The sequence below is a fragment of the Thalia democratica genome, chromosome 3, assembly GCF_965202585.1.
Source record: "Thalia democratica chromosome 3, ktThaDemo2.hap1.1, whole genome shotgun sequence".
Lineage (NCBI taxonomy): Eukaryota > Metazoa > Chordata > Thaliacea > Salpida > Salpidae > Thalia > Thalia democratica.
Genome location: NC_139167.1, coordinates 54,576,628 through 54,594,215, shown reverse-complemented (window position 1 = coordinate 54,594,215; position 17,588 = coordinate 54,576,628). Strand labels below are relative to the sequence as shown.

General features: G+C 29.2%; 1 protein-coding gene across 1 annotated transcript in view; it reads left to right on the top strand.

Moving 5' to 3' along the window:
- The first annotated feature begins 366 nt into the window (after positions 1-366).
- LOC145832725 (E3 ubiquitin-protein ligase HERC2-like) overlaps positions 367-17,588 on the top strand; it is a 53,253-nt gene continuing 36,031 nt past the window's right edge. The window contains exons 1-33 of the mRNA XM_082940048.1: positions 367-475; positions 697-829; positions 1,939-2,137; positions 2,298-2,448; positions 3,364-3,479; positions 3,746-3,913; positions 4,318-4,490; positions 4,688-4,800; positions 6,082-6,213; positions 6,380-6,518; positions 7,248-7,406; positions 7,796-7,977; positions 8,294-8,468; positions 8,610-8,822; positions 9,046-9,206; positions 9,733-9,829; positions 10,113-10,199; positions 10,475-10,611; positions 10,969-11,082; positions 11,333-11,460; positions 11,731-11,881; positions 11,985-12,176; positions 12,461-12,659; positions 12,723-12,812; positions 13,084-13,187; positions 13,363-13,468; positions 13,842-14,008; positions 14,301-14,479; positions 14,764-15,031; positions 15,270-15,408; positions 15,736-15,959; positions 16,774-17,012; positions 17,314-17,465. Of these exons, the coding sequence (XP_082796174.1) occupies positions 398-475; positions 697-829; positions 1,939-2,137; positions 2,298-2,448; positions 3,364-3,479; positions 3,746-3,913; positions 4,318-4,490; positions 4,688-4,800; positions 6,082-6,213; positions 6,380-6,518; positions 7,248-7,406; positions 7,796-7,977; positions 8,294-8,468; positions 8,610-8,822; positions 9,046-9,206; positions 9,733-9,829; positions 10,113-10,199; positions 10,475-10,611; positions 10,969-11,082; positions 11,333-11,460; positions 11,731-11,881; positions 11,985-12,176; positions 12,461-12,659; positions 12,723-12,812; positions 13,084-13,187; positions 13,363-13,468; positions 13,842-14,008; positions 14,301-14,479; positions 14,764-15,031; positions 15,270-15,408; positions 15,736-15,959; positions 16,774-17,012; positions 17,314-17,465 (5,065 nt within the window). The 5' untranslated portion in view covers positions 367-397. The remainder of the gene's footprint in view (positions 476-696; positions 830-1,938; positions 2,138-2,297; positions 2,449-3,363; positions 3,480-3,745; positions 3,914-4,317; positions 4,491-4,687; positions 4,801-6,081; positions 6,214-6,379; positions 6,519-7,247; positions 7,407-7,795; positions 7,978-8,293; positions 8,469-8,609; positions 8,823-9,045; positions 9,207-9,732; positions 9,830-10,112; positions 10,200-10,474; positions 10,612-10,968; positions 11,083-11,332; positions 11,461-11,730; positions 11,882-11,984; positions 12,177-12,460; positions 12,660-12,722; positions 12,813-13,083; positions 13,188-13,362; positions 13,469-13,841; positions 14,009-14,300; positions 14,480-14,763; positions 15,032-15,269; positions 15,409-15,735; positions 15,960-16,773; positions 17,013-17,313; positions 17,466-17,588) is intronic.

Sequence of the window (17,588 nt, the reverse complement as noted above, 5' to 3'; positions counted from 1 at the left end):
CTATTAAACATTTAAAAATTTTTTAAATAAATTGGTAGGCTGAACTTATTTTATTCAAAATAAGGTAAATTATTTAAAAGAAGACTACCTCAAGTATACCTAATTCTTGAAAATTTAAAAGTTTTTTATTAGTAATTAACTTGATTAAAATTAAAAAAAATACTTTAAATATAACAATGATAAATATATAAGTAAGAAAAAATAAATAACATTATAGTTATTATTGAATAAATTTTTGTTTTTAACCACCTTGACTAACATTATCTTTTTCTTTTTAATAAAAAAATCTAAAAGTTTAAGTTTCTTAATATAAATTTATGATTAATGAGGTTATTTATATATAAAATAACAATTACTACAGATTTTTTGGTTTTGTTCAAATGAAAAAAAGATACAAATGCAATTCGACTGTGATATTGGAAGCTTACCTCAAGAAGACTGTGAGAATGACTGTTTTGAAGACTTTGATATAGAGGTAAATAAATAAACATTAGACGTTTTTGTAGTATTTTTAAATCTTTGTGTATATGACAAAACACAATCAGTTTAATTTTTTTTGTATTAATTAATTTTTTCTGTAAGAACTACTAGAACATTTAAAAATTACTTATTCAAATAATACTAAAAGTTAAAAAGCATTTAATTTGTACAAAAGTTTTACGAACTTAAATAAGTTTATTAGTATTAAATTTTCAGGATCTTAAGTTTTATTCTAATGTTTCCAAGCTATGGGAAAAGTTAAAACTAAAAGGAACATTAAGTAGTTGTTTTGAAAAGTATCCAAAAGATGAAAATTACGAGCTGAAATGCAAATGGCTTTACAACTTAAGTAAGTTTTAAACTATAACATATTATTGTAGTTAAGTATTTGAACAATTTAGTTTTGATATAAAACAGAAATTGTTATACTATCATTTTTGTAGTGATAGTTGTATCATATCTTTTAAAATACAAAATAAGTTGTTGTTTTTATTTACTTTGTACTTTATTTTTAGTTACAAAATAAACTTATTTACAAAAATATAGCTAACATTTGGTTAGTAAAGGATATATATCTATTATATTGAGCTTTGTTAACTATTTATAAAGATCTATTATATATTTTTTTATTAAACAACATATAAGATTAATCTTTAAACTTTTTCAAATATTAATTGGCATATATGGATAAGTAATATAAAATAGAGTTTTACACTTCATAACCAAGTAGCTAAAGTTAAACCAAAATTATTTCAAGTATACAAAGAAAGCAAGTTAAATTAAAGTGAATGCAAGCTGTGCAAGTAACTTTTTTTTAATGCTTTCTTTCTTGATAAAGCTTTAAATAAGTGAATTGTAGTACGGTTAATTAATTATCTTAGTATTTTCTCTTGCAACCATAATATACAGATTCAAGTCTCAAAATACTTGTTTAATGCCCTTAAATGGCTTAAAATAATTAATAAACATTTATTTAAAATAAAGTTTTAAGTTTTTATTATCTAAAAGTTGTTCAGAACTGAAAAATGAGTTTGTGTGACAGCTGCAATCTTTAAAAAAGTAAATAAAACAGGGTTGCCATACACTCAGGCCAACCCAGAGTAGTTAAAGATTTTAGTTATTTTAAAAACTCAGGCTAATTGAGACTTCTGGTTTAAAAACTAAAAGTTTTTGCAAAATTCAGTCTAGTATTTATGGCTTTAAAGTCAATTTTTTAGAAGCTATACTTTTTTTTTAAAATATTAATTGTTTTGGTCATAATTATAAATTTTATAGATATTAAATTTTGATTAACAGTGAAGTTTATCAGTTTTAGGTCACTACTACTTTTTAAAAGTTTTGTTACAAGCATAAGCTGACTCAGGCTAGTTTGATGCAATTAAGACTGTTTATTGTTCGTTCAGGATGACTTTTTTGCATTAGATAGTGAAAAATTCTGTCAATGTAAATTTGTAACAGACAAAGAGCACTTGCAAGAAAAGTTGAAGATCATAGAAGAAGATGTTGACCGGCTTACATTCACAAGTGCGCTAACTTCTCCAACTGAATTGTTACTTGTCAAGCAAACTGTCATTCTTTCCAAATACTACAAACATTTGAATGATTCTAAATTACACAATAAAGAGCCAGCTGCTAGCAATGAGATTCAAACTACAAGGTTTGTGTATTTATTCTCATACAACAGAATAATAGTACTTTTAATAATGTTATTTACTCTTTTTTTTTTTGAATTTTTTATTCCAACAAAGTTGTAAGTTATGTAAGTGCTAGCAGTGGCAAATATTGTGGTAAAATAAACCAAAGTCAACTTCAAGCAGCCAAACTAAAGTGAAACCTTCTACAAGCGAGCAAGTGTTGAACAACTTATCAAAAGTAGGGGGAAGGATCATGCTCACCTTTGCCTTCTCATTCCTCAAGAGGTTGTGGAGGAAAGGGGAAGATACTGAACTGTGCACAATGACACTTCAGGTTTGCATAATTTCTCACCAAGTTTCTGAGAGCTTTTTAAAGATATAACTTTAAAGATAAATTTAAGAATTTACCTTAAGCAAGTTATACTATTGTCCTTTAGTAAAATATTATATTTAATTGTTTATATTTTTCAATAATAAATATACACTTATTTTTTTTACCTACGTATGTTGATGCTTTATTAAATGTATACATTTCATAAAAACATAAATTTGTATGCTTTGTTAATGTACGTCTTTTACAAACTCTGTAGAGCTGTTTATGCATACTGATCATATTTTATGAACAGCGAAATGTTGTAGGTCAATAAAGTGTTTGTGTACAAAAACAGTTGTTTTTAAGAACACATTTGTTAAAGTTTATGAAAAAAAAATTACACCAAAAGATAAAAAATACTATATTTCAACAAAACTGGTATTTTAGTAACGAACTTAAAATGTTCCCAGTCTTGTAATCTAAATTTTATCAATCAATAAAGCAAGTTAATGGATTTTTTTCAAAAAGACTCTATATACTAAACTGTATAACTTTTACGTATGAAAAGTGTAGCATATTATGTTTGTATTAATGTAAACTAAATATATAATGTAAAATGGGGTATGTTTTAATTTCGTTAGATATGCTTTTGACAATTTTTATTAAAAAAAACTTCTTTTATTTTTGAAAACGTATCTCTATTAGATTTTGTTTGCACGTTGTGTTGTATGACTTGTTTTAGCAAAGTCTAAAATTGAGCTTCTAGTCATTAAAAAGAACACATTAGTGTTTGCTATTAAATAAAAAATGGTAGAAAATATTTTATAAAAATTGTTATACTTAATATTGGTTTTATTAACATTTGAAACAGTTTTCATTTATAGTACTTTGTAACTGATTATTGTTTAAAATTTTTATATTTGAAGTTTTTTAAAGGAAACATTAGAAGCATTTGAAGAACTACCACCAGGTTGCATATACAATAAAAACTTGGTGTCATGGAAGGAACTTATTGATAAAACAACTGTGTTTTTGAAATCTATTGTTTCAAAGTTAGTGTTAATTGTTCTATAATTTTAAAAACAAAGATTTTTTTGAAATGGATTGCTACAAGCAAAAACCTCAAAATTAAAAGCTTTTACAATTATTTTAATTGTTATAGTAAAATGATTTTGTACTAAAAGTTACCAAAATAAAAATTATAATTTTTTTTTGTTTTTACCAACAATACACTAAAAAAAAATTATCGTAAGAAAACGTTTATAAAAATTCATAAACGCCTTAAAATTTATAAGATATTATACATTTTCACTCACAGTTTTACTGAATCGAAGACAACAAGCTTGCGCGTTCCGGAAACAGACAGAAAGCTGGCCCTGGACTTGTTGCTAGAATTAGCACTTCAGCAAGCAGATCTCCACAATTTGCTCTCTATAGTTGTCTATTTGCTAAACAAAACAGTAAAAAAAGAAGGCTACAACAAAAAGTAAGATTTGTTTGCTTGAACTTTGTGCATAGAAAACATTAGAAATTAAAAACGTATTTTACATATTTGAGGTTGTAAGCTTCTTTTTATTTTTTTTAACAAAAAACGTATGAAAAATAATTTATAACATTTTCGGTTTGTGTTTTATAAGAAAAAAATAACCTTGAATATATGTGTAAATTGTTTTAATTTATTTAAAAAGTTATAGAAGTTTTAGTTTTTATGTATTTTAAAGTAAAATAATCCCAAATATAACCTAAATTTAAATACTCAAAAACCGAAAAAAAATTATATTCGTTTTATTTTTTCAATAAATGTAATGAAATTAACTTTTTTAAAACAGAATTTTATGATGCTTTTTAAAGTTTTTATTTAGATAGTTCAAAAAAATAAATACTTTTCAGAAAATTAGAAAATTCATCTTCTAGCCACGAAGTTTGTGATGAGAATGATTACACAAGTTTTATTCAAAGACTCACTTCCATAAAGTACAAAGATGTGATTGATATTAGCAAAAATAAGTTCATTGATGAGTACCAAGCAAATACTACTTTAGCCAATGAAAGATTTTATAATGGTTATTTAATCCTTATGTTTTATGTAGTTGTTGTTTAAAAATTGAAAAATACTAAACAAACTCAACAACTTTAGTTACTGAAAAGATCAAAACATGTTTTCCAAACTTTGAAAACTATCTTGCACTTAAAAGAAATAAGTTGGTTAATAGAAATTAGATAGATTAAATATCAAGTATTAACCATTACCAAAAAGCAGGGGACTTCAATGCAGCTCAAGCTGTTCTGAAGCACATCAGCTTACTCGCCGATGAAGTGTTCTGTAATCTGCAGTCCTCCAAATCTCCCACTATATCTATTCCTCGCCCTAAGGTGTGTTTGCTTTTTTTCAAGGTGGACATTGTTTCCTTGCATTCACAAATTGATTTTTGAGTTAAAAGTTGAAAATCGAATAAACATTTTTTCAAAAATAATAGTTATATTACAGCACTGCTTGTCAAAAGTATTAAAATTTAACACTACTTTTAAATGCTAATTACACAAATGTTTATTAAAGACTTTGCCAAAAAAATATTTATTTAAAGTAACCTCTCGCATCTTTACGCACTCGTGACGTTACGCACTCTCGTTTAGTTACGCATTTTAGAGTTCTAAAAAACTCAAAAAATTTAAATTTTAGTTTTAATTTCTCAAAATTCTTATGGTATGAAATTTCATTTCTACTCAAAAAATCCACTAATATATCTTAAATACAATGGAAGACAAGTTTATCCTAATGTGGGCAAAGGTCAAATCAAAAAAAGTAGTAGCAACATTAACAGTTTTAAAAGAAAATTTTTCTTTTATTTTATACTTTTTAGTTCAAAAGAAGAAATCCATTACAACACCAAATGCATATTTTTGTAAAAGGCTATAAAAACAACTTTTTATATAGACACCACAATGCTTAACTATAAATTTAATTAGCTAAGTAGAATAGAATATAAACGTTAAATCTAAGAATAATAGAACGTTTTTTAATCAAATAAGTTACATATAAATAAAGATAAAATAAAATCTATTTATTTTTAAAATAAGTAAACTTTTTCTACTAAAGTTATTATTTTATATAAATTTAAATCCGTTTTTTTAATTTCTGTACAGTTTTATTTTTTGTTTTCAACTTTATAAATAAAGTAAACAAATTTTTAAAATTGGGAAAGTACCCAGGCTGCTTTTAACTAGATGCAGTATCAAATACAGCCATTAGTGTAATTATATTTGGTTCCTCTCGTATCTTTACGATATCTCGTATCTTTACGCATTTTTTCTGTGGACACAATGTGCGTAAATAAGCGAGAGGTTACTGTACCTTTAATACTTAAGATGAGTATAATATTATTAATTGTATATTTAAAATATTAAAAACTGTTAAAATTACTTAAATTAATGAAGTTGATTTCAAAAAGTCTTTAGTAGTATATCTTTAAAGCAACTATTAAACTCTAGCTTTAAAAAAGTGCTTTAATTAATTTATTTACAATACCTGTTTATCATAGTATGTTAGAAATTAAAAACTACTAGTTTGTCGATGAAGATTTTAGTAACTTGCATTTGATGGTGCAAATGTTATTTACTGTATAATGAGAATTAATCACTGACAAATTGTTTTAGTTGACTGCGTTCGACAAAGAGGGTGAACAGATGAAAAGTTTTAGCGACATGTGCCTCAAAAGTCTTGTTGGTGAGGATGTAAAGCAAGTTAAATGCGGAAAACACGGCTGCTATGTCATCCTTACTAAAAATGTTTGTTTTGAAATATCATTTGCTTAACAAACAAAGTAAAAGATATTTCCAAATGATTAATCCTTTTTTTATTTATTCTATTACGTACTAGGATAGTTTTAAAATTGTCAATCATTCAATTTTATGAGGTTCTACTTCACCAAATATTCAAACTCCTTCCAAACAGGGCAGCTTGTACGGGAGTCTGAACCACGATTCTCCGGTTGCTGAGAAAATAAACTTACCGCTAGAGTGCGCTCACGACAAGTTTGTGCAAGTCGACATGAATCCGCAGGGAACTCACTTTCTCGTTCTCACTGATTCCGGTTCGAATTGAAAAATTAACTTTTTGTTACTTGTGTTTGTGAAATATCTTAACTTTTGTTACAATAAAAGTATTATCTGAATCTATGGCTATAAGTTGCTTTTTTCTTATATTAATAAACATATATAATATAATTTATTTCAAAGTGTAAAATTCGAAATAATAAACAGTATAATTTTTTCATGTAGCTTATTGATAAAATCCTAAGCTTCTTGATTTAGAAATAGATATTTAAATGTACATTACAGTAGAAAACAAGTTACACGCAAATCTCAAAAAAAAAAAAGATGTAATTTGAAAATTTATTATAAATGTATATTAGTACAAAAAATCAATTTTTTTAAAACAAGCACATAAAAACTACAAAAAACCTCACATAAGTAACCATAATATTAAAATAAAAAAATTCTTAAACTTTAAGAGAAACTTTTCACGTATTTGTTTCTAATTCAAACAGCTGAGGATTGTAGCAACAAGCTTCATTAAACAATTCTACTGTTTTTTTGAATTTTACACTTTGAAAATAATTATCTAAAAACCCGTTTTAGTGGGCTCAGCGAAAATTGATTAAGTTAACTAAAATCTAATTCTGTTTTATAAATATATAATTGTATACAAATATAAAAGTCCTAATAGTAAAATATTTTTAAACTTGTTCACATAAACAATTTTGTACAACACCATCAATGTTTATATACAACTTAACCGTGTTTCTTCTCAAATTTCGCAGGATCCGTGTACTCCATGGGTGACGGAGGCGACGGCGGCAGGCTGGGTCACGGGGACGAGTTTGCGTGCGCGAGCCTGAAGAGAGTGCAGTTCGTGGACAGCTGGCCCGTTTGCAAGGTGGCGTGCGGGAAAAACTACAGCGCCGCGGTCACCAAACAAGGTTTGAATCAGTTGAAAAATTTGTTGGGTGTCAAGCTTGCATATAGCTTAATGTGAATGTTTCGAATAAGTATCATGACAGTGAGTTAAAGTCTATTAAAGTCTTTAAATAAAATATTTTACGTTGAAAGTCAGAAGTATCTGCTAATCAGAGCTTGGCCGGCATACTTATTGAGCACAACTTAGTTTTATTTAAACGTGTACGTTTAATTATAAATAATTTATTTATTTAAGGATAGTGAAGTAAAATTTTTTTTAGAACTAAGTTAAATAAAAGTATATAATATTATGTTAGGTAAGTAGAATAATTGTTTTTTTGCTTATAAATAGTGTTCATTCTAGATTAATAACTGAGTAGTTGAATAATAATTGTACACAAACTTAACCCAGGTCAGCTTTTCACGTGGGGAAGCGGTAACTACGGGCAACTGGGTCACGGAACATCCCAGGACCAGTACGTGCCGACCCTGGTAACCAGCCTGGTCCAGTACAAGGTTGTTGACGTGGCGTGCGGGACTTGTTGTGAGGAAACTGACGGGGCCCACACCCTCGCCCTCACCGATGATGGACAGGTTTCAATGTTTGAAAAGTTACAAATTGTATTTAAAAAAATTAAACGATACAGATTGAAAAAATGCTGATGATATTGGTGCAACGCAAAGAATTAAGATTTGATGTTTAAACATTATATTTTAGTGCTTTTGTTTTTGTATATTTGATAAAACATATGATATAAGTTATTTTCTGCTGCTAATGCGATCAAAACTGTTTAAAATTAGTTGTTTGCAGTATAGTTTACAGTAGTTTGAGGGTTAAGAAAAAAATATTCAAGGCCTTATAAGCTTTCAACTTTATGAATATTTATATCATGTTTTTGAATAATGACAGATCTGGGGTTGGGGCGACGGGGAGTACGGAAAGGTTGGAAATTTGTCGGGTGGAACCGTCAGAAACCCCCAACAAATCACCCAGTCTCCCGGCAACCTGTCCAAGTTCTCAAAAATATTTTGCACCGAGTACTATTCGTTTGCCATGACAACCGACAACAAATTGTACGCCTGGGGTCTGTTTTGTGACATAATTGTTTTTTAATTACTTGTTTCAATTACCTTTTTTTCTAAGGCTATCAATACTCATTCAAGGGTAAAAAATTTTAAAGAAAAATTACTTAAAAAAAACAATCGTATAATGACGTCACATTCAGGAAAAACGAGTGAGGATTGTGACGAGTGCATTGAGCCCACTCTGGTTCCCAAGTTGTCGCAGGTGAGCCACGTGGTGGCGCAAGACGACAACGTGGTGGTTGTCAGTAGCGACCACGGTCGTCAGGTGACGAGAAAATGGGCGAACTTGCGCTCGTTGATAGATGGAAAGAAGCCAGTTTGGCAGTTTGACATGAAAGGGTGCCGCGTTATTGGTTGGTTTTGATATTTACAACTTGAATATCTTAATGTGACCAGTATTATACTATACAGTCTATGTTATGAAAAGTATGAACTCTAAATTATTTTAGCATAGTTTTTATTAGTTAGTTCAATAACGTTATCGGTTTACTGTCTTTATTGTTGACTTGTATTATAAAATATTGTTATTTTTTTATAAATTAGTTTAAACATTTTAATTTATAAAATGTTCTCCAGATTTAGCTGCTGGCGATGAGTTGTTTGTGATTTACGGAGATGAAACTTCTTTAGATTCTAAAAATCATGAAAACTTGTCAGCTCATGTCTCTACTAAACTGCCATTTTGTATCAAAATTTCGTTGGAAACATTTCAACATTTGGACCAAATTATCAGTATGGTTTGTGCCTTTTTCTAAACTTATCTAGATTTATTGCGTTTTACTCAATTAGTGTTTGTTTAAGGTTTTGTATAAAATGATAGTTAGTTAATTATGTAAGTTTTATTTCAAGTTTAGCCTAATGTCTTCTTGTATGTTTAAATTAATTTTTCTACAGATTTTATTCAACTGATGATCTCGTTTGATTTATTTGAAACGAGTGAAACATTGTTTTGTTAACAAAGTTTAAACATTTTAGAATTTGAATTAAAGATATAAATAAGCTAAATACAAAAAACAGTTTAATTTTATTTAACCTTTTAAGCTATACATGTTTAAGTAAGTTATATTTTTTATTTTAAATGTAGTTTTTATGCAAGTAAATGAGTTTTTATATGCTTATTTTACTTCGAATTTAAATAAGCCTGTTTGTTTTTGAAACTTAAAAAAGTAAGTCATTTTGAACATCGAATAATAACTGAACATTAACAATAAAAAATCTTAAAAAGAATATTTTGGATCACAATTAAACTCACAATTTTTTCAGGCAATAGAAAAAGAACTGCCTGCTAACAATGACGAACTGCTGGTTTGGTGTCTCAATATCTTCCGAGCACAAATATACACAATGTGGACCAACAAACGTGTGTACTTGTTTTAATGCTGTACACATTTTTAAATGTAGATGTTTTGTGTTTAACAAGTACTTATAAACGATTATAGCTTCATAAAACTATTTTTTAGTAATACTGAATCATAAAATGTTAAGGAATTTTTTTATGAAAAAGTGCCGCTATACTTGGAATAAGTGTTTAAAAAACGCGAAGTTTTACTTTTGCAGATTATATGAATTATTACAATAAATATATTTATTGTTAAGGTAAAAATCTTTTTGTTAAGAAATTAAATAACTATATTTTTTTTTAGGTAATGCTTGTTACCCAGAAAGTATTTTAAAAAGCCCAGCGTTTAAAAGCTTGAAACACTCCCTGGTCAAACTTGCAACACACAAAAGTAAGTTTAAAAATAAATAAGTACGAACTCAAAAGGTGTTTTTATTATTCAGAACCAATCAACTAAAACTCAAAAGCTTTAAAAATTAGTAGTTTTTCGTATGGTCATAAAACCTCAGAGATTATAATTGCATAGATGAAATTCTAGTTTTTATTTGAATGAGGATTTAACTGTAGCCGAAGATCTTTATTAGAGTCAAACATGGTTTCATACAGGGATTCTTTGAAATATAATATTTCTATTTATAACCGAAATTTCATTAAACTTTTGCACAGACGTGAGCTCGCACGTGACGAGCGTGGCGCAAAACTGCCTCCACACGGGCTGCGACGTGCTGATGTGCGACGCGTGCGAGCAAGCCACCACCCTCGCTCACGTCGTGTCAGATCCCCACGCCACCGACCACGGGCAGGTTTGTCACAACAACTTGTGTGTAAAATTAAACTGGCGTGCGTTTTTCGCAGTTCCTTTAAATACAGTTTTTAAGGCAATTTCAAAACATATGCATAGCTTAACGTCGTCTATAGGTAAGTTGTTATCAGTTTTGTCTGTTTTTTATACTTATTTGTTAAATTAAGTCTATTGATTCAGAAAAAAGCTATAATTATTAGTTTGTGAAATATTATTACACCCACTATTTATGATATTTTACCAAATCAACGCAAAATGCATACTATATTTGTTTTAAAGATTTTCAGTTGGTATAAAAAAAAATTAGTTTCTAAAGATTAATTTAAGAAATCGAGTAAATTCTTAACACCGATTACAGAGATTCATCATAGATCTTTTAACTACAAACTTATTAACCAACGGAAAACTGGAATATTTACTTCAGTCGTCAATTGAAAAACAAAAAAAATTGCTTCAGGAAACAAGTGAAAAGGTATCTACAAAATTAATAATAAGTAAAGATTCTACTTTAAACTTGTTTATAAAGTAAGTATAAAAGTTAAAAGTAGTTTTTAGATTAAATGTTTTTTATTTCAATTCAAAGACATTTTTTATCATAAATTTTTTTATTGACGTTTATGATCATTAAACTTCTCTTTTCCTTATTATATTGCTTTGATTACATAAAGTAACTAACATTGAACTTACAACTAATTAATACAGCATTTACTCAAAAATTACAGATTGAAAAGGAAGGAGAAGAGTTAGAGTTTAATAAATCTACAAACTCAGACTTGGTCAGGTGTGAAAACAGTTCTGAGGAGGGAGACCTCATCGACTTACTCGAACACCTGTTTAATTTCACTAAAACGTTCGTATTGTTTGTTTTGAGTAACAAATTGTTTGCTCAGTGTGTTTTAATATATGATCGCTATTTTTGTTTTCTTGATGTTCAGTAAAACAGTTAACTTAAAAACTAAAGATTGTAATAATTACTAATATGCAGTATGATTATCTTAGTAAGATTAGCATAAACTAGTACTAAATATAAACAGTTAGTTATATTAAAGTTGCCTCGATATCTATACAACTGTTTATAGTTTTGTACTAGCATTTAATTGATTAGCTTGTTTTACTTTAGAGAGACATTGAAGTTTATAGCGAGCATAGGCGATAAAGTCAAACAAAATGCACCAAATTTGAATAGGCACGGAATGAAGGGTATTTTCCCTATACTGAAAAAGTGTCACACTCTTATATTCTCCGCCTCTTTTAATTTTTTTCAGAACCAGGTATGAAGTTAACTTATAAATCTAGTCAAAACTTTTCAAACTTTTATGAGTAAAAAGTTCTGTATGGGTAATCTACCTTATGCAACTAATCGACAAAAAACAGGGTGCTTCAATAGGAACACCTCAAGTCCTGAGAAAGTACATTAGTGCCATCTGTCACTATTTTGATTCTATAGCGCCCAACGCTGTCAGCTTGCTCAACAGCCAATCAGGTTCCGACAAATGTGCGCAGTTCCGCCAGCAAGTAGCCGAAGTTCTTAACAACGATCCCGTCGCTAAACTTCTGCTACCCATGGTAATCTTACCTTCAGTTTCACTTATTTTTAGATATATAGAAATAGGGTGCAAAATTAAATCCCGATTTTTACTTGAAATAGTTCTATGTTCATGTATGGTTTAATAAATCTTAAAATACAAAAATATTATACCATCAAAACTTTACTAATAACATCTACATGCTCGTTTTTTATTTACAAAAATTTAATTTTATATTTGAAACATGACTAAAATAAATTTTAAATTATAGTAACTTTTATCATTTTTGAAAATTCTCTTTTAATATACATATTATTTGCTTAGGCACAGTCCCTGCTAGTTTTCGTCCATCTCGACTTATCGGCCAGCCAAAAAATATTCAACATCCGTCAACTTTTAAACTTGGCGCTGAACAACCTCGATCCGCTCAACCGTGAAGTAAACAGTCACGTGTTCGGGTCACGTGACCTCAAGTGGAAGCTGGACGGTCAGCTGGTGGAGTCTCGCAGCTTCAGCGAAGATTGTTAGTTTAAATTTTTTGTTCATGCATATTTTTTGTTGAAATAGCTAATAGTTTTTATTTTAGACGAAGAAGTCACCGGTTTCAGCGCCAACGAGCCGAAGCTCATATCGATTTCCAAAGGAGTTTATAAACGAAAAGTTGCTCCGTTTACACGTTAGTCTGTTTTAAGAATTCTTCCATCTAGTTTGTATTTCACTGTATTTTTCAGGACTGTTTGGAAAATAATTATACTAGGCATTAGTGTTTTAAAATCTAGTTGATTCTTATCATTGTAGTTTTTTTAAGCGGTTTTCAAAAAAAAAGTTTATTAATTTTTATTATTAAGTTCAAGTACTAGATTTAAATACTTTTTCAATATAGTTTTTTTACCAAAAAAAAATTAAAAAGCAGTTCATGAATGTTATAACCTGTAAAATTCATTCAGCTGACTTGAAAAATGCAAAGAAATCGAGCGAGAGTGAAGCTCTTCACCAAGCCGAGCACGCAATTGTGTTGTTTATTTCTAGTTTTTACAACAACATTAAACAAGTAAGCTTTTTTTACTTTTGAAAAAATAAAGTCAATGATAGGTTACATAAAACATAAAAAAATGCTTCAATTAATTGTCTAAACATCAAGTTTCATATTATTGTAGTAATTTTTTTAAAGTAATAAAAAGAAAGAATTTTTAAGAATATTTTGGTAAAATTATATATTTTCAAAGAAAAAGCGAGACGACAACTTTTATAAAGAAACTTGGTCGAAATTGTTGATGTTTTCATCTGGTTTACAAAAGAGTAATACATTAGTTCTTAACGACATTAAACAAGGTTTTTTTTGCTGTTATTGAAGTTTAAAGTTATGAATTGAATTTTAATTAATTAACATAACATAAAAATATAATTTGTTAGTAGTGGTTACTAATAAAAAATCCAAACATAACAAGCTTGTTTATATATATAAACAGCAATTTGAAATGTGTTATTTTTACTTAAAGTTAGTATATTTATCTATAATTTTGAAATAATCTTTAAAATTTTAAAATAAAGTTTAAAATAAAATTTAATGACCTATTTTTTATTTACTATCTAAAAAAATTTTGTATGATTTTTAGTAATTTGATTTATAGCTCACAATTTATACCCGAAAGTTTACAGTAACATTATTTTTTCATAAGTTTACAAACATATTTTGTTCATCCAGGTAAATGTTTGTCGTCGGTTGCTGAAACCAACTTGCTGCCGCAAACATCAAGTTTCCTCACCAACTTCGTTGATGACGCTTCATGCGAGTTTAACTGCATCATCAGGAGCCACATGAGGAACAGCAACACTCAGCTACCCTTCCAACAGAATCATCAAGTTCACAAGGTTTGAAATACATTTTCTATGCATCTTTAGGATCAGAGTTTTGTTACTCGGCACTTTTGTACGTTAGAGCTTACAAAAATCAATTGAAATAAAATATATCATGTAGCAATTTTGCCTTTAGAATTTTAGAATGAATTTTTAGGATTTTAGAATTTATTATATAATTTTTTAAATTGTAAGTTTCGTGGAGAATGTGATAACAAGTGCATTTAAATATACACGCCTATTATAGACAATTATGATTGTACAATGGATTATAAAAATGACTATTATAACTTGAAACTTTCTTCAGGTGAGCAGATACTTGCTGGCGTGTTTGCTGAAGCACCACGACCTGGCAGATTGCGCTCACAACTTCACTGTCAACTGCGAGCAGGACGACAAACTTCCCGCCAACATCGTCGCCTGTTTGCGAGACGCGCGCCATTTCGCCATGCAGCTGGTGAAGAAGCAACAGGAGTCTGGCATGAGGTTTCAAAGAATTTGTACTTACCAATTTTTATAAAATATGCAATGCTTTAAGCATACTTATTATTTGATAATTGATTTTTTTTTGTTTAAATAAGCTTTGTATAAACATTTCAAACCTATATAAAGGGTATACAAAAGTTTCAAAGTATCCTGTTTATACTACTTTAACTTTTTGGCTTACCGCGGTTAAACTACTTTAGAAGTATACAAAGTAAAACTTAATTCTTTTGCCTTGTGATTTTATATTTTTCAAAGATTTGTATTAAGTATCAAATATGCAACAGTTGGAAGGAAGTTTGCAGCGCCACCAAACGGAAACTGAAATTCATGTTGCACGAAATTTCCCCCGCCAAAAGCAACGAGGTGGCCGGCAAGCTTTTGAAGATGAAGCTGGTGAGAAGCAGGTGGAAGAACGCGATGTTGTTGTTACGTCACAACGGTCGAAAACCCGATGCGAGCGTGGGGAGCGGAGACGCGGAAGTTGACTTGGCGGTGAAGAGCTGCTTGGACGACTGCATCGCTTTGATTGAGAAGCGAAACTGCGAGAAGCCGGTTAATTGTTGTTGGTTTTGAATAAAAAGGTCTTAAGAAATCTATTATGTGCAAATAATTTGATGTTACAGAGTAACCCGATAATTTACAAGAAATATATTTTTATAATTATAAATTTGACAACTGTACTTTTCAACTTACTCAAGTCGTAAGCTACTTTGTGATGTATTTGTACGTCTTAAGAATTTGAAAATATAGCTAATAATCTTTACGTGGTCGTTATTATTTTTTCAAATAGATAAGCTGTCGTTGGGATGACGTTGTTACAGTAACCAGAAAACCGACGTTGCTACGTAAATTGAGGGATCGCATGAAGGGTTATAATGAAATTAGTTCAAATCTTACGAAGGAAATTATCAGCTTTGCTGTTGATGACGGTAAGGATCCTTTAGTTACATTAATGATAATCATTTACTTTTTTTCGATTTCCAACAAGAGCTAACCAAATGAAATTGTATCTGTGCATCTAAGTATTTTAAGCTAGTTGATGACTTTAAAAATGTGACAACTGATATTAAGACATATATTTAACCATGTATCACTTTTCAACATAATTGTAAAGTAGGCTTATATATCCCTTACTTACTATAATTGTTTCCAAATACTTCTAAAAAAAGTCCCCTTTTTTAGTAAAATTTACTCTAAAATGAATGAACATACTTTCTAATTTAAAGTTAAAACCAATATGTATTGCTAATTGTAAGGCGTAAACGAATACACGTTGGAGAGTATACGCGAGAGACTAGTGGAAGATTCCAAGTCAATGCTGGATGGTCACGTGGCGAGCGTGGAAATACGAAAATTGCTGGGTGAAAACTTCATGCCCTCCGTCAAGTACACCGTCATGCTCGGATGGTTCGGAATTTTGCAGAGATTCAGAGTAAATAATAACGTTACTGACGAAAAAGTTAAGAAGTTCACTAAGATTGTTAGTTTTTTACAAAGTGTTTTGATTCAACTATAATTAGTAATAGTATTTATATATATATATATATGTATACCACAGATGTTTTTGTGTCAAAACTTTATTCCGACTAACGGCGTTTCACTGCTCTCAAATAAATTTAAGAACAGATCTACGGAGTCTATAAAATATTAATACACATTAGAAAAAAAGCATGTATAATTATGTACAATGTTTATAGTTACTACTCACATAAACATTATACATGCTCTTTTTCTAATGTGTGTTAATATTTTATAGACTCCGTAGATCTGTTCTTAAATTTATTTGAGAGCAGTGAAACGCCGTTAGTCGGAATAAAGTTTTGAAGCAATAAAATATGTGGTATATATTCCGATAAGCTTAGCTTATCAGGATCTCCAGGATTTAACGCCTTTTAACGTTACATCTTATATATATGTATATATACATCACAATGTGTTTTTTGTGTGATTCTTTAAATATTTTGCTATGTACTTTATTTCGTTCTGAAGATATGTGTTAAACATTGAAACTGAGTAAACGGTTCGAAATTTAGTTGTTTTTTTTAATATCATAAATATATATGTATATATACTTTTTAAATTTTAGGTATTAAAACTAAGTGTATACCAGTCGTTTTTATAATATGTTTTTCAAAGTAACTTTTTATTGATGATTCCATAATAAAAAAGTTTTGGTTTTAATCACAAAGACTTTATCAGGAATTTATTTAATTTGTTTTTTTATGTAATTTAAAATGAATCTTTTTAAAAAAATTATATCTTATTCAGTAAATGTTCAATATTTTAAACTCCAGAGCTTAAAGTCTTTGAAAAAGAAAGCTGGTGGCAAAAAGGAAGGAAATGAGCCCGACAACAATGAAAAAGCAAACAAAAAAGATCAGCCTCCAAAAGGAAAAATGTGGGGGTTGCTGGCTTCAATAAACAAAGCGAGCTTCGTCGACTGGTCCCTCAGTTACTTGCACGAGCTGCTTCCCACTCATCAGAAGAATCAGTGTGATAAAAATGCCTTGCAGCTTGTAAGAACCAGGAGCAGGTAGTGAAAAAAAAATTCCGTATTTTTGTTTTTGCAAGGTTAAGAGTTTCGGTCTGTAAATAAATTGTTGCTTTAGTTATCGTCTCTAAAATCTTATTGATTTTTTTTTTGCTTTGAAGTTTTTTAGTTTATGATTTTTTTTTTCTTTTGGCAAAGAGTTTCCTTTTAAAAGTTTAGGAGTTTTATTCTCTAAATAAACTTTCTTTTCTTAATTATCCTTAAAAACTTATTGATTTCAGTTAAAAGTTGGTACAAAATGTTTTCCTTTATAAATTATTATAACTTACAAAACTCACTGAAGGTATATTACGATGTGTCTGAAGCTTCTCTGCAGCAAAATAACGGCAGACGATGTCACCAGGGTGCTTTCTTCCAACTTGCTCAACAGATTGCTCATCTTAATGAACGCGATTGAAAAATCAAACCGCTCCAACCTTCCTCATTCTGATCAAGGTGTTTGCTTATGCTGAGTGAAGTTTTAAAGATACTATTTAGTTTACAAACAATCAATCGTTTTCATATAAAGTCTTGTTCAATTTTAGTTACTACTCTTAGTTTCCGATTATCTTGAAATGA